This window comes from Cryptotermes secundus, unplaced genomic scaffold (genome assembly GCF_002891405.2).
Source record: "Cryptotermes secundus unplaced genomic scaffold, Csec_1.0 scaffold2419, whole genome shotgun sequence".
In the NCBI taxonomy this organism is placed as follows: domain Eukaryota; kingdom Metazoa; phylum Arthropoda; class Insecta; order Blattodea; family Kalotermitidae; genus Cryptotermes; species Cryptotermes secundus.
In genome coordinates this window covers 166,389-186,087 of record NW_019736438.1, presented here as the reverse complement: position 1 = coordinate 186,087, position 19,699 = coordinate 166,389, and the positions used below count along the sequence as shown (strand labels likewise).

Genomic DNA, 19,699 nt, shown 5'->3' with positions numbered 1-19,699 from the left:
AGGGAGAAGAGTCAAGGAATGAAGTGGATGACGAATCTATTGCGTCAGACTCGAGTGCAGTCACGCCTCCGCCCTCGACCTTGAAAAGACCACCAGTGAAAGAGCCAGTAAATCGTCTAGAGGGTGGCTTGAAAATTCACAGAATGGTCCATGTTCCTCCCAGTAACAAGAAGAATGGTGCCCTGAGAAAATGTCGCATGAGTGCTAAGCACAAGATTAGAAAAGAAAGAAGTATCATGTGTGCAGGCTGTGGTGTGGCTCTCTGCAAACTTTCATGTTTCAATGTTTATCACACGAAGAAAAACTAATAAAGAGGTATGGAAAGGCATTTATTGCATAAAATATTGTATTTTAATTAGTTCCTGAAAATTTCGTTTTTAAAAACCAATTTTTGTTGAAGTTGTTTAGGAAAAAGTAACTACATGCATTTTAGCGACATAAGGTTTAAAGGGCCTGCCAGGACAGGGGTGGGATTTAAATACCCTTCGCGCCAGTCAAAGAGTTAAGGAGAATGAGATGGGCAGAGCATGTAGCATGAATGGGGGAGAGGAGGAATGCATGTAGGATATTGGTGGGAAAGCTGGAAGGATGGAGACCACTGGGAATACCAAGACATGGATGGGTGAACAATATTAAAATGGACCTTAAAGAGATAGGATGGGATGATATGGATTGGATTGATATGGCTCAGGATAGGGACCAGTGGAGGGCTCTGGTGAACATGGAAATAAACCTTCGGGTTCGATAAAATGCTGGGAAGCTCCTGAGTAGCTGCGCAATTGGCAACTTCTCAAGAAGGGCTCAGTTCCATGAGTGAGTGAGTGAGTGAGCAGCTATGACAGTTAGTTAAGAGATTAGAGTTTAATATACAGCCGATTGGCACATGCATATCAGTATATAATCGATTTCTTAAACGAGTGTCACACTACACGTTTCGGTCTCATGACCACCATCAGGCATGTGTAAATAAACAAATGCAATAACATTCATTGATATACACACATAACAGGATGCCAAACACGAAAATTAAGGTGTTGATATAAAATTAAAGTAACATTATAGACAAAATTTCACAGTGGCTTAACAGATATTTATTCTGAAGCACCCAAAAATAATATGGCCCCTCTTATCCAAGACTTAAGTATTAAAAATCACACCTAATATTCAGGCTAATATGGTAATAAACATTCTAACTGAGAAAATAGGCTCAGGTCTAATGCTACTGACTTGTGTTATAATGTGACAGTTTGAATCTTGGCTGGGATGCTTTCTCTTTTGTGTCAGAGGTTCCTTGTGGTTTTGTCAGTGTCTCTGGGAAGGTTCTAGGATAGCATCTCAAAGTAGGTCATGACTACTTGCTTCCAAACCCACTACAACCCGTTATTCATTAATTGCCCCACCATTCAACACCTTATGGTCTGAGATACAGGCAATGTCACTGAATCTTAGATAAATAAGTAATAAATATATAAGAGTTCTGTATATGTTTGCCCTTCAGCTGTTGTCAGTGTTACTGCGGTCAGACTGTGTGTATGAGCGTGACAAGTCTCGACTCAGACTGCAGGATACATCTGTGCTGGGAGGGAAGTCCATGGGGATGTACCCTGGGCTGATCGCCTTGCTTCAAGACCAGCAGTTCTCCATGGAGGTCACTGCCCTGCTTCTCGACCAGATCCTGTCCGCAGGTTTGTAACTGTGATTGCATCCCGCAAAGATGGTCCCTACTTATATTATGTAAATTATGTTCTGAATTACCAATGCCTTGAACATTGCATCAGTTCCGATGCTCAAAATTAAAAATTCTTTCCTGCTTCAGAGACCTAACAAACAGTGTCTTTCTGTGCATTTCTTCATGACATGGATCTGTGGGAGAGGGGTTTCACTAAGGGTGTGCGCTCACTGCTCATTGCAGATAGCAGTGGAGCTTATGCCGGGGCACTCTCACTGCTGCATGCCTTGTCTCTTGCTGACCTTGACCTGAAGCTGGAAGCTGCACGGAAAATCCTCACTGCGACATTCATGAAGGCCAATGCTCCCCACCACTTCGCCAGACAAGTATGGATATTTGTGTTGCTTCCATTGGGATTTGGGTTTGTGTCTCTGCTGTCCCAGTATCTTCATGCAACATTAAACTGATGTCATGTCATTGTGCCATTATTATCGGTGTTATTATCGTGATGATGCATATTTCTGGAAAGAGAGGAACAGTACTGCCTTTTAATAGAAGACTGTGAAGTATTCTGTTTAGTCTTACAGGTGGCTACCAGTGGAGGCAGCAGGATCCTTCAAAATGTTGGTAGCCATCTACAAGACTGCATGGTGCCGTAATCTCCTTACTCTGCCATCAAAACCTCAAATTTTATGATTTCGTATAGTGTTTCAAGGGGGACATAGCAGTGTTTTTGGTTCAGGCACTATGCTACAAGCAGGATGGTCACAGGTTCAGTTTCCAATCAGGTCATTGATTTTTTCAAGTGACCTAATGCTTCTACCCGCACTATGGTCCTGCAGTTGACTCAGCCTCTAACAGAAATGAGTACCAGGAATATTCCTGGGGTTAAAGGGCGGCTGTTTTGTAAGGCTGACAACCTCACTGCCATCTATGAGCCGATTATCTTGAAAATGTGGGAGCCTTGACATCTCACAACCCTGTGGGCCTCAGCAGCCTGTTAACAGGGGTAGCTTCGTCTTGTTTTCTTCACTTTCTATCTCATCTAGGTCAGTGGTCTTAGTTTTTAGCCCATCTTATACATTCCTCAATACAGTGAAACCCATTTAAGGCCTGATTGGGAAACAGTGGGGAATGAGTGTAGCTCAGTTGGTATAGCAGTGGGCTATGTGCTGGTTGACCTGGGTTTGATTCCTGGTAGGGGCATATTTTTGTCTGTTCCAATGTTCAGATCAGCTCTGGGGCCCACTCATCATCATATTGACTGGATACTGTGGGCACTTGCCCTGAGGGTAAAATGATGAGGGCATGAAGCTGACACCTCCATCTAGTGTCAAGATCAACAATGATGGAACTACACCTCCACTCCCCCATATATCTTCATGGCATAGTGCTTAATTAATTAAGCATTGGGACAACTTCACTCTTACCTTGGGAAGCAATAGATTTGAACACTAGGCTGAAGACAATCTTAACACTTCGTGGACCGGGGATTTAAATATTTAAATCACCCTGGAGACTGGCGTTTTTAAACCTACTACCCTAACTTGTGCACTGTTCACTTTAAAAATTAATATAAAATCTCCTAATTAATTTTATGAACTAAAATTTTTGGAGAAGACTTCCCAGAGCTCCTAGAAGTGCTTCAGAGTGTGATATTTCTGGAAACATTCCCCTCTGTGAAGAGGCATGACGCAGAACTTGCAGACGTAGGAAGTCTTGCTTTGCTTCTTGTGCACAGCGCACACATGGCATTGCCTAGAAGGATACTGCCCCGCTGATTGTTCGCTCATCACAATTTTCACGATGGTATGTTTCCGCATATCACCCGAGAGTCGCCCAGGCGGGTCCATATGAGGCCTCCGTGGGGTGGGAGTAGATGGTCCCAGTCGTACTACGTCTGTGTCTGACGCAGGTTCTGCCGCCACTGTGAGGTCTGTAGCCCAGGCTTTTGCCACATTCATGAGAAATGCCTTGTATTTCAAAGTTGAATTTTCGTTTAGCTGTTTGAAAACCAAAAATGAATTGAAAAGGGCACAATTTTTAAGCCACAAGGCAACTTTCTTCATCCATTTTACTGTTTTCCTAGGAAGGGAATAATAGGCCAAGTATTGGTCGGCTCTTATCAACTCTCTTCATGAACATATTGTACTGAGAAATACAAAGAGGCTTCTTCTTCACTTGCCCGTGTCGTCTTTGAACATTGACCATGCTCGAATTGTGAATAGTGGAAATCATATGCACAACGCGAATATCCCTCCAGGACTGAAGAAGAATGTCCCCCTTCCTCCTGAATGTGGTGTCACCACGTTTCAGGGATTTACGTTCCTCTTTCAGATCTGGAGGAAGGCCTCTGTTCACCCTAATTGTACCACAAATATGTACTTTCCTTGAAGGTAGGTATTCTGCAGTTGCCACACTGTTATAAAAATTATCTTGATAAACGTGATAATTTTGATCCAGATAGGGATCCAAAATGGAAACAATAGTTTCTTGCAATATCTTGCCTTCACCAGAATAAATTTCTATATTTCCAATATAGCCTGAAATGCTTTCCATGACTACACGAACAAGTAGGCCATACTTTGTGAGTTTCCCAGGATTATACGTTCTAAAACGAAGCCTTCCCATCCAAGGAATCACAGATTCGTCCAAAGACAGTTGCTGCTCTGGCTTATAAACTGTCTGAAATTTCTCAACAAAAAAGTCTAATAAGGGCTGAATTTTGAAAAGCCTGCCCATTGATTGTGGTTGCAGTTCATTATTATTGAAATGCAAACACCACCATATCTGTTCAAATCTCTTACGACTCATGAGTTTGCCAAAAATGGGAATTTCTAAAAATGGATCAGTGGACCAATAGTCTTTCAAATTATCCCTCTTTGTAAACCCCATTAGAATGATTATTGCCAAAAAAATTTTCATTTCTGCTGAAGTGACATCCACCCACTTCAGCACCTTATAGGTACTGTCGTACGCCTCACGGTGTTGGAGATAGTATCTGTTGGTCTCCTGACACAACATGTCAAAGAAACTATCTCCAAAAAACAGTTCAGCTGCTTCAGACACTTACGTAGGGTCCGATGGCATTTGTCTCACCCCTGGATCACCAGTAAACTTTCCCAAAGTGGGTGTTTTGTCCACTTCACCCCATGTGGCTGTCCTCGCACTTTGATCGGAGCTCTCACTGTCACTTTCACTTTCTCTTCTGGTCACAATATTTTGGGGGCCCCTGTCACTGCCACTGACACTGTCCTCGCTATCAGAAGACGAAGCAGTTGGCAAGTCAGATAACTCATCAGAGATCAAATCACAGATTTCTTCTTCTCTGAGAGCTCGCGCAGCCTTCAACTGCTTTTGTCTCTGAGCCATGTTGACACTGAGAATATCTTGCCTCACACATAGAAGCTTCGACTTGAACAAAGGGACTTTTCTTTAGAGTGAGAGGGGAATAGAGAGTGGTCACGTTGCTGACTCGGAAAACAAACATTCCGAAGGTCAGCTACGCAGTGCTTTTACAGACACGTGGCCACCAAAGTGAGGAATAGTGTGTTGCAACATAACGTGTCCTAAAAGCCTAAATCTAGGTGACCGGTCTGCCACGTTTAAAACCCAAACACCTAGGCCTAGGCACCTGGAAGGAAATTTAATACTGAATATTTGGTATTGTTGAAGTTGTTTGTTAGATGGGGAGAAACCTTAAATTGAGGAACATCAAGTGGGAGTTCCACTGTACTCTGTGTTTACTTCACTTCCACACCTTGTAATCTGTGTACATCTCACTAAGACTCCATTTAGTTTTCAGAATTAATGTGGATTCCTTGTCATGTTATGATTACAGTGTTGATAAGGTTAACATTATCAACTCTTAATTGATATAATTCAGTGATAAGACATCTGAGTGCTGTTGTTCATAACATAATCCTTCAAGCAGGTCACAACTAATATACTTAATCTTTATTGGCCATGCGTCACACTATTGTGACCATGCATATACATGGGCCAGACCCAGCCTTGTATTGTTTTCCATTCAAGTGCCACTACCCCAGACAAACAATCCTGCTGTTGGCACCTGTTGTGGCTGGGGATTTAAATGCACCATTCCTGGATGAAGAGGCTAATTATTCTTTCTTCTTATGACCTCATATAATAAATTTTGTATGGGCAGGTGGGTTGGCAGGACTGCATCACTCGACTCCTTGTGAAGCGATCAATCAGCACCCCAAAACCACAGCAGAGTGGATCTTTTCCTGACCTCATGTCATTTGATGAAGAGAATTTGGAACTGGAGAATACCTCATATTCTCCATCGTCAGTGTTGAGAATTTCAACGCATGTCACAGATGCAGCCTTGGTCTTGGAAAATGAGATTAAAGGTATCTGTTGGCCTCTGTGGATGAAGGTATTTGGTTTGACACCACCATGTTTTTCACCAGAACTGTCAGCTGAGGCATGCACTGATGACATATACTGTGGCTTGGAAGGAAGTAAAGGAGGGAGAGGAAGAATGGAAATGTAAAACTTTGCAGTGGTACCAAATGTAACACTGTGGAAGATTAATTTTCAATTAATGCGAATTTATCTTCACTCTTTGCATCCTGATGTGTATAATGATTGATGTATTTGGCTGTAAACACAGCAATAAGTAAGCAGTTTGATTGGTCTATTTTTTATTTACTGTTGTGTTAATCGCCAAATACCATCATAGAATGTGAATTTGTTTGTTAAACATATTTTCAAAGAGCAGAACTCCACTTAGTTTCCAGTTCTAGTGAAAGCAATATAAGCAGATCCTGTATGATTTTTCTGTATACCTTCAATGCTTACATTAATACAAGGTAGAAACCTTGGATTAATGAAACTGTCGAAAACTAAGACTAAAACCATAATTTTGAATTCACCCTTTAAAGTACAATGATTACTCTATATGTCAGCTGCTTTAACATTAAGAACTCATGGATTTTGCTGACATGGTGTATTTATGTATTGTATGATTCGCAGAATAAACAGCATTAAACGCTTTGTCTTTGTAATAGACATTCATTGTTTTTCTGTGAGGTAGAATTAAATTGTTAAATAACATTTGCATTAATTTCAGGCTTCAGAGCGTTCATTTCATTTTGTGCTATTAAGTGATTACATTAAATTACAAATAATTAATGTATTTCCGACTACCAACTTTACAAAGCCAGCAGAACTGTTTCCTTTCAAGAGGACCATAGTGACTCAGGGTAGAACTATCCTGCAAGATGCGAAGAAGATTTTTGTATATGTGTCTGTATGTGTGAGATTTGAGTTTCAATAACAGTGAATATTGTGATTATGCTCTTCTGGGATGTGATACCATGTAGTCTAATAGAAGGGTGTCAACACTTTGGAGGATCATGTTGCCCCCATCTTCAGCCCTGAAGGCGGAAGCAGTGAGTTCCTCTGTAATACTGTCTACCAGATCATGTGATATCATATCCAAGAAGACACTGATTTCACACATGTTCTTTATTGTACAGAATTGTACTTACTATGTATGGATTGTGTTTCCAGAGGTGGCAGACACTGTGACAAGCGCCGTAGCTGACAACATACATTATGCAGCTGATAACATAACCTCAGTTGTCGCGTCTGCATACTCTGTGTTCCGTCAAAAAACTTTCGAGATGCAGGTAAACATGAAGCATTTTTGTGGTGACTGCTATACCAAGGAGCAACACAAAAACACATCCAGAAATACTGTGGCTCATAGTTCTGGGTTTCCGTAATGGATGTCAGCTTTCCTCCATCAGTGTCACAAGATATGTCCTTATGGAATTATGTTAAGCACTGCATCTAACTACAGCACATGGTACAAGGTTTCCCTTAAGCAGGAGTGTACCCAAACCTTCTGAGTGATCTCTTTCTGTCAGGTTTTTGAATCAAAATTTTATATGATTATGTTATTTGTTCCTTTTATGCCATATTGCCTGCTTCTCTCATCCTTTGTTTATCTTTCACTGGGCATGCATGCAGTACTATGAGAGCACATGTACATCTGCATCTGGCCTAGCATCACATTTCTGGGTACAAATGCTGTTACCCCAAAGTTAAAAATCTGGCCACTAACATTTGTAGTAACAGGGCATTTAGACTGCCAGTTCCTAGACAGTAGAGGTTAATCTCATTGTTTTATTAGGCGAGATTAAACGTTCTGAAAGTTGTGATGTTTTGGCAGTAATGATTGGTCGGCTTGTGGTCATCTGGATAGTGAGGCCATGTAGGTTTTGGCTTGGATACCTGTGTTGGCAGGAATGTGCTGCCAGAGAGAGTAGGGTGAAGATGTAATTAGGTGATATAGGCTGGTTGGAGGGGAGGGGTCATTCAGATCCGCAGATAAATCCTGGTCGGAGTCAAGAGGAACTGTGCCAGGAAAATGGCCCTTTTCTGGACCACAGTATTGTTGGCACAGGAAGGAAATTGAACTGTAGAAGAGACAGCCTGTTCTTATGGCCCCTGGAGAAGGGAAACTAGAAATCAGCCATTTTTTGAAGGTCCTGGCAGAGGAATGTCATCCAAGGAGGAAGTAACTGTTTTGTCCTGGGGGGGGGGATGTTTTTCCTTCCTTCATGGAATGGATTAGAAGCTTCTGTGATCTGCTTAGGGAAACTCTGTTTCCCACATTCATATTGTTGGGGTGGAGCTGATGCCTGATGCTGGGAAAGGTATGATGACCCACGTCAGTGCTGTGTCTGGCCACAGTTGACTGGAGGTATCTACAGATGTTCAGGAATAGGAACAGTTGCAAATAACGTTAAAAATAAATTAAATTAATTTTGGAAGGGACAAAATACAAGATGGCAGATGATGTGGATATGTTGTGCCTACAGCAGTCCAGTAGCAAACATATGTTATTGATATTGTTGCTATAGGAGAGCCTGGAAGAGTTAGGAGAATCTGCTGTCTCACGGTTAAAGCAGCGTCGCAGTCTGATCTCTCTGTATGACAGTGCCTCAGACCGGGAATGTTCACCATCACCATCACGGGCTTCTCCTCGCCCAGTTCGAACACCACAGTTGCTTGCATCCCTTGGTCTGGACTTAGATGCCCTCAGTTTGGGGAACAGGTGAACAAGCATGTTCAGTTATTTATATACAAGTGTGAAGGCAAAGTTGTCTTGTCACAACACAGGTTATCCTTATCTGCAGTCATATGAACAGATTGGCTAGACCGTGGAGGAGAATACAGGAGAGTATGCTGGAGAGGGGTGTGGCTTCTTTTGGTGGCCTCAGTATAGGTGAATTTAATTAGGCTCATATCAGGAGATGCGGTTATTGTCAGCTAATAATGTCAAAATCATATCAAATAGAAAATGGGTCATCATAGAACGAACTGGTGCACACATGAAAAAATAGTTATATTTAAGATTTGCAACTTTTTTTAAAATCATTTTTATTATGATATATTTCTTTTTTTGGTGACGTACAAGGAATAATGATTTATGTCTGTGGTAAATAGGATGTAAAAGTTTGTGATGATGTCTGTATTGTTCTGTACAATATCTTCTTCTGCTGCCTAAAACATTTCTGATTTCTTCATACGTCATCTAGCAACCAAGTCTTTCCATCTGTCATTGTCTTACCAAAAGCTTTTCCTCCTCCTCAGTTTCTCCCATGTTCTTTCTTCCTTTCACAGAACATCTTCCATAACCTATAACTTGTATTTCCTTTTAGAGTCATGCTTGAAACCTTCTTTGCGTGTCTGTCTTTGTACATTCCTAGAACCCATCTATAACCATGTTATTCTATTATTTATTAATTGATCTTCAAGATTTTTATCTTTACATTTTTTTTTATTCCTTATGCTCTCAGTTCACTTTTCTCATGAGAGTAATATCTGTGTTCCTATCACCTTTGTGAAACTCACAGTCTGTGACTCTCAGCTCCACAGTTTTTGTATTGTTAAATATGGTGCCATAATTGGCCTTTTTTAACCGTAGTTCATGCAATTAAATTTGACTGAGTGTGTACCATGCTTGTATTCGTAGGTCTGGCTCGAGCAGCAGCACCGAGGACCTGTCATCACCTAACCAGAATGACAACACTGCATCCACCAAGGATGACATCAGCATTGCATCTGTGCAGAGCATCAATGAGGATCAAGAGGAGGGGCTCATGTCTGTGGCACTGAAGTATGTTTCCCTCTCAGGAGCTATGCTGCTTTGCAGTTTGTTACATTACCTCTGTCCATTATGATAAGCCATGTATTCTGTTTATTTATTATTTAACTACACTATAAGTAGCATAGACAAGGAAGTGTTAAATGATGGTATGATTAGTGGGTAATAAATTGGAAGGAATTTGGAAGGACATGGTCATGACCTAACAGAAAATTCTATCCATGTATTTGTCTGAGAGATTGAGAAAACCCACAAAAAATGTCAGTTGGAATTGACAGTCTCCGTACTGACATGCAGGTCTTCCCAAATATGAACAAGGGCACCACACTCAGCAGAATGAGTTAGTAAATGATAACATAATTCTAAATACAGCAATGTTATTTGATGACAAAATTGTATTCACATTCGTGGGAAGAAGGCTATGCTTGGAGAAATTGTGTAGTGTTAATTTTTGCCCACCACAAATCCCACATGACCCAACCTGGTATTGAGCTCTGGCCAACACAATGGGAACTCAGCGAGTAAGTGCCTGAGCTGTGACACTGACTTCTGTATGAAACTTATAGTTTTGCAGTGTTGGAAGTTCATATTGTTGTCTTCTGGATTATGAAACTGTGTAGTCTGGTAAGTGAGTACGAACATTTTGGAGGAACATGTAGACTATCTGCTGGACTGCAATACAATGTCATGTTCTGGAAGACCGCACTGTGAACATAACTTGTAGCTTCCTAACCCCCTACCAATGACAAGAATGTTAATGAGAATGGTCACAATAGTAAGCAGTAGTAACCATTGTAAACCCTACTGCTGCTGCATACATGGGAGGACCCCAGTCCTTCACACCTCACATATGTCACTACTGCTTCCTTCCACATTTTTTCAATTCATTTTATTTATTATCCTATAATTTTACTCCATATTGTGTAAGCCACTGACAGCATAAATGAGATTCAGGGCAGACAGATTACTGATCCTCAGAAGACCTGTCTCCAGTGAATCACAGTACACAGGAATTGTACCTTCTGGGATATGACAAGTGTGTAATCTGGTTATAGCAAAATAGTGTAGATGTGACCCACAAGAGGTTTCTGCTGTAGGCAGTGGAAGGAAATGGATGCTGAGAAACTAGTGGACCAGGAGGAGGAACTCTGTTACCTGGTGGCAAACATCCTGTTCACAGTGCTATGGAGGGGAGTGGAAGGAGCCAGCAAGGAGGCCTGGAAGGTTTGTGTTGCCAAGCAAAATATGTGCTAGACTTCGGAGTCACAATTATTGAGACGTAAAGCACCTGATTGAATTCTGTCCTTATCACATCTAGATTGCCTGGTTGAATTCAGAGTAGTAATTGCTCAAATGTGGAGCATTTGGTTGAATCAAATCATGGTCGGGTGTAGAGCACCTCATTGAAGTCAAAATCACAATTGCTCAGATGCCAAGCATGTAGTTCAGTAGTCAGATGTGAAGCGCCTGATTGAATTTGTAGCCAGGATTGCTCAGATATGTAGCAGCTTGTTGAATGCATAGCCATTATTGTTCAGATGCAGAGCACCTGGTTGATTTCAGAATCATGATTGCTCAAATGCCAAGCACACAGTTCAATGAAAAAGTTAAATAGTTCCGTTCAGTGCAACTGGTTATGGTTTTCTTATTTCAATTACTCATGCCCTTACATGTTTCAGTCTTCAGAGACCATCTTCAGAGGGACACCTTTTACATCAATACAATTAGAAGCCACTATTACAGTAAATGTTCTAAAAGTTAAAATATATACATACAATATAAATAATATACAATTGGCTATAAAAGCGAAAGTCTTTACAAGTACAGCGGCTGTTCGAATACTTTAAAATATTTATAGTTAGTTTGTTAAGATTCTATTGGAATTCATAAACCAAGCTGGTTTGTGTCATCCCTCTTATTATTTCTTTGATTCAGATAGAATCTTAACAAACTAACTATAAATATTTTAAAGTATTCGAACAGCCGCTGTACTTGTAAAGACTTTCGCTTTTATAGCCAATTGTATATTATTAATATTGTATGTATATTTTTTAACTTTTAGAATATGTACTATAATACTGGTTTCTAACTGTATTGATGTAAAAAGTGTCCCTCTGAAGATGGTCTCTGAAGACCAAAACATGTAAGGGTATGAATAACTGAAATAAGAAAACCATAACCTGTCACATTGAACAGAACTATTTAACTTTTTCATATTAGTGTGACAGACCACAGTGAAACAAATCAAATACATAGTTCAATGATCAGATGTGAAGCGTCTGTTTGAATTCATAGCCGGGACTGCCAAGACGTCTAGCATCTTGTTGAATCCATAGTCAATATAATTCAGATGTGGACTGTCTGGTTGAAGTATGGACTTGGTTCTGAATCTGAGATACAGGACAAGGCTAGGCTTTTATATTTGGGGTATTGAAATATTGTGTTGCCTGATGTGCATCATCTTGCGTTGCGGTGTACAGGAACGTGGTCAGGTTATGACATGTGTGAACTTCCTTGGGCTGAACAACGAGCTGTACTGCTCACACCTACAGCTGAAGTTGCGGATCCTGGAGATGGGTGTCCAGGCTTCGCTTTCAGATCTGCGAGATGTCGGGCAGACAATGGCGCTGTCAGTCCAGGCAGAAAATGCTGCTCAGCTTATGAGGTGGATCTATGACCTTGTGGTGCTGGATCCCAATGAAGATACTTCAAAAAAAACTTCTACAAAGGTAAGAGTTCAAAGGCTACCTGTCATTATGGAGGCCCAGGTTCAGTCTTAGGCTAGTCAGTGTTGAATGAAGTGGGGTTGGTGCTGGTCATCTGTTGCCCATCGTGCCATCAATGCTCTGAGGGCCTGCAGGATATCAGAGACACTAATTTTCCTGGTCAAGCAAATGGAGCTCCTGGAGTGGAGTGTGTGCCTGGACACCAACTGACCTGACTGAGTTTCTATGTGGGTGTCCTCAGTCCCTCCAGGTAAATGCCAGAGTAGTGCTCCAGGTTAGGTCATGATCACTTCCTTCCACATCCTTTCCAATTCATTATTCACTAATTATACTAACATTCATCACTATGTAAATGTGACAGTGTCACACTAAACTTAAATAAGGTAAAAACATAAAGTTGTCCCTATGCTTACCTAATTAAGCGCTACACCATGAAGACGTGTGGGGGAATGGATGTATAGATCCACGTTTTCTTGACCTTGGTACTAGTTGGACGTGAGTGGTCGGCTTCATGCCCTTTCTGCTTTACCTCTGGGGAGAGCCCCCGGTAGCCATTGGATAGGAGGCTGGGTGGGCCCCAGAGCCAGTCTGGATGCTGTAGAGAAGAGAAAATCTTGACCCTACTGGGATTCTAACTCTGACTCCTCAGTTGTCCAGCCCATAGCCAGTCACTATACCGGCTGAGCTATCCAGAAACTAAAGGAACTGTATAATTAATAAAACTGAACAGGCCATTTGAAATGTCCTACTGAATGGGTAATGAATATGAGGTGTGAGACTGAAATGATGGGAGTCATCAGAATTGGATGAGAATTATTATTAAAATGGACTATAAAGCAGCAGGTATTGGGGAAGTAAGCTATAGTCAGTTAACTTAGGATTATCCCTGTGCTAATTGAGCATCACAGCATGGAGCCATATGAGGAGTGGAGGTATAGCTCCTACTTTCTTCAACTTGGCACTAGATAGAGATGATTGGTCAGTTTCATGCCCCTGCTACTTTACCTCCAAGGAAAGAGCTCCTGGTACCCACTGGATAGGAGGTCGAGTTGGTCCTGCAGCTGGTCTGGACACCATGAAGAAGAGGAAAAGATCTCTGCTCTTTCAGGGAACTGAATTTTGATTCCTGGTTATCCAGCTAAGTGTTTGTAGCTCAGGGTAGCATCCAAAGATAGCGTTTTGTGTTCTGGATGGTGAATGTTTGGTTTAGATTGTGACATTGTGTAGTCAGGTAGGTGATAACCTTGAAGATGGAGCATCAGGTAGTTGATACCTACAGTCTACATGGTGTCACAACCCAGAAGATCACGGTTTAAACTTTGATCACAATGAAAACTTATCTGAAAACCCTGTTCTGAGGCATTACTGGGGTTGCAGCTGCTGGACGGTGTACTTGGCCTCCTGGATGCTCTCCTGGTGTTCCAGGAGGGACCTGGTGAAGAGTGGATGGAGATGGCTAAGATGGCTTTTGGTGAGTTTGAGTGATGAGTGCAGTGTGGTGTGTCTGCCTCAGCTGTTAGCATTTGTAGTGTGCTCTGTGCTTAAGTGATGGAAAGAAATCTGAGGAGTTGACCCTCTTCTGTACCTGAGAGCTATTATGCTTACCCCTGCAGTCATATACCAGTGCTATAATGGATGTTGGTAGTGATATCTTTCATTAGGTACAAGCTCCTTGAGCTGGCTCACTGGGAGCCTAAGGGAAATACAATATCGAGAGATGTAAAAACCATTCCCACCACTGATGTGACTTCCCTTCACAGACTCAGCATGATTATCATTGATAGGCCCATTTGTGAGACACTTTTGGTCTGTGTTTAGGAAAGTTCTCTGCAACTTTAATCCTGTAAGTTGCATAATGTAACCTAGAACTTGTGAAGCAGGTCCTTTAAAAATGCAGCTAAATGCAAGTGCATAAGATAGTCACGATAGGAAGCTTATAAAATGCTTGCTTTCATTTAAATCATTTGTTATTACCATCTTCATTATAGTTGTCATCATTGTCATAGTCATTACCACCACCACAATGACAACAGTCACGTTCCTCCTCTTATTGTGGGGCATCTAGCAACCAAGCCTCTCCATCTCTGTCTTCCTCATCAGTTTCCTCTCTTATTCTTCTGCGGAAGCCACCCACATTGATCAAGCACTGGCTGATCAGTGCAGGCCACAGGAGCTCCACCGCCCATTGGTTCACATGCTGTTGGTGACAATGTACATGGTGCGGCAGCATAATTTGCTGATTTGAAGGGTCAGTAAAACAAAAGATGTTATAGGTATCGTAATTATTTTTTCTCCATATTCTACAACATTGGAAATTTACGTTTACTCTGTTTTAAAAATTGTATCCAACAAGTTGCGCCCCCCATTTGCGATACACTGAATTGCCTGAATTCTGAAGTGTTGGTCTACTCTTTCCAGCATAGCGATGGGTATGTTGGCAATGGCTTGGCGAATGTTCTCCTTCAGTTGAGCAAGGGTCCTTGGACGATTGGTGTACACAAGGGATTTCAGATACCCCCATAAGAAATAGTGACAAGGGGCTATATCTGGTGAGCACACCGGCCACTGAAGATGGCCCCTCAAAGAAATCAGGCGCCAGGGGAAGTGTTCCCGCAAAACACGCATTGCAGTTCGCGCCGTGTGTGCCGTGGCTCCATCCTGCTGAAACCACACATCCCCAACATCCATTTCATCAAGACTTGGCAAAAAAAATTCTTCAGCCATTTTCACATAGCGAACAGAATTCACTGTAACTGCAACCTCATTCTCTTCAAGAAAGCAGGGACCAATAATCCCTACTCTCGACAATACACACCAAACAGTTACATGTTCACAATGAAGGGGCCTCTCATGAAGTTCTCGGGGATTGTTATCACTCCAGTAGCACATGTTTTGCTTGTTCACGCATCCAGAAAGATGGAAATGAGCCTCGTCACTAAAGAACACAAGCGCATCATCAGGCAAAGTTTCAAGGAACACTTCACATGCATGTTGCCGAGCAGCAAAATCACGTTCAGTGAGTTCTTGCACCACGGCCAACTTGTAAGGATGAAAGTGAAGGTCATCATGAAGAATTCGCCTCACACAATGATCAGACATTCCAAGGGCAGCTGCATGCTTGCATGCCAAGCGCCGAGGAGATCGCAAAAAAGACTGCCTTACCGCCTCAATGTTTTGGGGTGATCTGACGGGCCGTTCGCCTGTTCTTCTCTTTTCCACATTGCCAGTTCTCCTGAATGTGTTTGCCCACGTAACAATCAATTGATGACCAGGAACACGAGCTCGGGCTGAAATATTGAAGTGCGCACGGAATGCTCGCTGCGTGGCGACAGTCGAGTGACCGTTAGAAAAGTAAGCCTCTACGGCAAACGCGCACTGTTCCTTCATCCAATGCATTCTCGGTACTAAAGTGGAAGGAAGAGAAAATTTCCTGACCCACCCGTTCGAATGAGGCCATCTGCACCCTCTAACGGCCAAACTTCGCTTCCTGGCTCCAAATTCAAATCAGCAAATTATGCTGCTGCACCCTGTACCTCCAACACACCAGTTGTCAGTTGCATTATATGCAGTGACTCAGTAATCAGGTCACCATGAAAACAGTTTGGTATAACAAAGTAATGCAACTGTAGAAGGCAGTGATTCCTCTCTAGTCAGTGTCTAAGTTACACAGTGCAGACCAACCGGAGACAAAACAAAAACCCAAGAAACAGTACAGAAGCGGAGGAATTGCCATCATCCAAAGTAATACTATGCAATGGCTAATGAATACACAACAGACTGGAATATTGAGAGTGTACTTTAGTGGCTGTAAGAAGGTCAACCTTATGTTCATTATAACAACAATAAATATTTGTATAGAAGTTTAATATGTTGTCTTTTCACTTCTGTCCTTTTGTGTGCTTTTCATAACCTCTTGATCTTTGTTTCTGTCATGTGTGTTTCCCTTTCATTTTCAGTTCAGTAATCTTTAAGAATCTGGCTTCATTTATTCTTCCAACTTGGTGATATTATTATATTCTTTTATTTCATTACTTATCTTTTTCTCTCTATTTGTTATTTCCTCTTTGTGGTTTTCAAGAGTCCCATTTAGCAGTGAACAGCAAAGGGGACACTGGGCAAGGACTGGAAGTGTGGGGCAATATCAGTGTGATCATATGATGCATTGGCCTGTGCATTACAGGCATCCTGCTGAGTTGCTCTGCTAACAGCAACCTCGAACTCTGTGCCATGGCAACGGCCAAGCTTCACACACTCATACAGACTCGCAACATGAGGGAGCCTGAGGAGGGCGCTTATCTCCTTTACTTCATGAATCGGATAGTGCAGAAAACTATCAAAGGTAATTGTTTATGTGTACTTTGTCCTGCCAGTTTGTTGGGTAATGCTGCTCTAAAACAGGCCAGACGTGGATATGCTTCCTTCATTCTGAAATATTTGCAGTGGACAACCAGGAGCATTATTCCTTCCTGATCCCTGTGGTGAAAGCCCTGCTTGAGAAGTTGAATGTCACCTTGGGGTTGGCAAATCATCTGCCAGGTCTTCCCCAGACACAGGCCGGACCTGCCTTCTTCGATGATTTCCAGTGTTACTGTCAAGAGGCCCAGTGGCAGACGTTCATGGAGAAGAAGGTAGGATGGCTGTGATGCTTTCTCGTTGTGGTCATGTTCCATTCTGTATGTAGTTATGTGCCTGATAGTGTCATATGATATCACTGTCCCACAGAAGTCTGTGAGTTTGAACGAATCCCAGTATGTCTGAAAGAATATGATAATAGGCCCTCGACTATCATTTGGTAGGAAGGAAATGTTCAGTGATTCAGCAAGCAGCATATATGTTAACAGGGTGTTTCATGTGTGGTTTCTCATGCCCACCTTCCACCATTTATGAATAAGAAATACTCGCTTCTCTGCTGCCATTAATTGTGGTTAAGAATACATGACTTTCCTGCTGACAATTGCAGATGGAATATATGTTACCCTTCAGCCAACAACTGTGGATATAAACTGTGCAAATTTTCTTCCAACATTTACAGATAAAATTATGTTATTTTTCTGGCAGTAGCCATGTATACAAAATATGCTACTTTCTGACTGTATTATGAATAGAAGGTTTGCTGCCTTTCTGTGGGGTGTTATGGATAAAGATTTACTACATTTTGGAGCACAATTATAGGTTCAAAATATGTTGCTTCTCCAGCAGCATGAATAATTAGAAATTATAATTTGGGTGTGTGTGTGTGTGTATGTGACTCCAGCTCATTGTTTGTATGTTGTTGATGACAGACAGGGCTGGCATGATGGCAGAGGTAACCCAAGCAAATGCCAGGAGGGGAACTACTTTATTGGCTGCACGTTATAACAGTACAACTTCTGAATTTTCATTAAATGGAAATCATTTGTTTTGCTTCTTTTTTCATATCACATCATGTATCTTGGTAACACAACAGTAAATAATTGGTTCCGGGATTTGTTCTGTAATTTCCACGTCATAACTACAATTCGTTATACTAACACATCAAGTATTGGACTGCCTTGAATAAGGTCTTCCTGATGAAATCTCTCGAACAGTGTTCACTGCTCCCCATATAGGCTTGGCACGGACCACCCACAAGAAAACACCTCACTGCTTAGCAACGGATATCATATCTTGTTGTCAGGCATGTGCACCCATGCATTTCCTAGCAATGGACACACTATTTTTGACCATTCGTTGCTGTGATATGTGTTTACCAGTCAGTTACTTAGCAATGCTGTGTCCATCCACGTTACAATATTATAACAGTTAATTGGTAGTAATGTAAACATATCATGGAACATTGTAAATAAAACTGCTTTAAGAGTTACAACTCCAGTGACAGTTTTGGTGTGAGACAGTTTTATGTCATTAAGTGTGACAGAGTTCTGGGAAAGTTGACTTCTTCTCTGAGAGGGGCAGTGGAAGTTCTCATCACCAGGGATGCTATTTAGGTCCCTGCCATCCACGAATATGAACCGGTGTTTCCAAACACCAGACCACCATAAAACCATTCTACCAGTCAAACATGCTTGACACAGCAGCATGGTGTAATGTCAGGTTGTGGATGGAGGAGACAGCCTCCAGTTATGGAGGGTGGCTGCAAATACAATGAGAAAGCAGTGGTGGGCAGCCAACAAGGGGTGGTCATCAAGCTTGGGGGTTCGGCATGGGGCTAACAACTCCTGACTATAACAAATAATTTTGTTACAAAATGTTATGAAGGGCCTCGAACTTGGACGGCCTAAGGTAAGGAAAATGGACATATGGATTGGATTGATCTGGCTCGGGATAGGGACCAGTGGAAAGCCCTTGGGAACATGGTAATGAACCTTCAGGTTCCATAAAATGTAAGGAAGTTGTTGAGTAGCTTAGCGAGTGGCAGCTTCTCAAGAAAGGCTCAGCTTCATGGAATTAGTTAGTTCAATCAAAAGTGAACTCCTGTGATAGCAGCATATGGTAAAGTTCAAGACACTCATTTATTTCTTTGGATAACAGTTTAAAATTTTACACTACTCATTGCACTATTATTTCATTAAACTTTTTCACCTTGAATTAGGGGATTTACACCCACCAAAACTATAGCCCCAGTGTCCAGAATTTAAATTCATCTCGTTTAATGATATTTGTATTGAAAAAGTGTGATGCCAGGCCAGCTGGACCATGTGTATTTGTGTCACAATAATGTGATGCACAGCTGATAAAGGTTAACATCAACAATTTTTTATAAATACAAATCCACTATGTACATTCTACATAAATACATGTAAAAATATTGTGCTACTATTTTGTTGAATACATGACCACACATCATCAGGGAAGATGGCCAGATATCTGCCTCCCCCACTTCCCAAGATTTTTGGAAAATAAAACCAAATTGTAAAAAAAGAGAAAATTACCGAAAGTTATTACCAAAGGATCTTGAATACAGTTTGTGGCACCATCTGTGTTTTACTCTAGGGACCCGCACCTCTAGAGCAGCTCTTAAAAATATTCTTAGGTGGTTTCAACATAAGTCCCCCCCCCCACTCTCTGAAACAAGAAGTTCTGGGAAGAATTAATCGCCTGCTTTCCTTTCAATACATATTTGATATTTGAAATGACATGGACTGCATAGAAAACCCCGTGTCCAACAATTCTTCTGTT

The 19,699-nt window shown here is 41.6% G+C and overlaps 1 protein-coding gene across 1 annotated transcript in view; it reads left to right on the top strand.

The window, feature by feature from the left end:
- The window catches only part of LOC111869976 (neurobeachin-like protein 1), a 166,675-nt gene that overhangs the window by 59,980 nt on the left and 86,996 nt on the right, over positions 1-19,699 (top strand). The window contains exons 24-34 of the mRNA XM_033753628.1: positions 1,499-1,685; positions 1,913-2,055; positions 5,838-6,045; positions 7,211-7,329; positions 8,569-8,762; positions 9,684-9,827; positions 10,913-11,039; positions 12,296-12,544; positions 13,919-14,012; positions 16,722-16,880; positions 16,982-17,169. Coding sequence (XP_033609519.1) covers positions 1,499-1,685; positions 1,913-2,055; positions 5,838-6,045; positions 7,211-7,329; positions 8,569-8,762; positions 9,684-9,827; positions 10,913-11,039; positions 12,296-12,544; positions 13,919-14,012; positions 16,722-16,880; positions 16,982-17,169 — 1,812 coding nt within the window. The remainder of the gene's footprint in view (positions 1-1,498; positions 1,686-1,912; positions 2,056-5,837; positions 6,046-7,210; positions 7,330-8,568; positions 8,763-9,683; positions 9,828-10,912; positions 11,040-12,295; positions 12,545-13,918; positions 14,013-16,721; positions 16,881-16,981; positions 17,170-19,699) is intronic.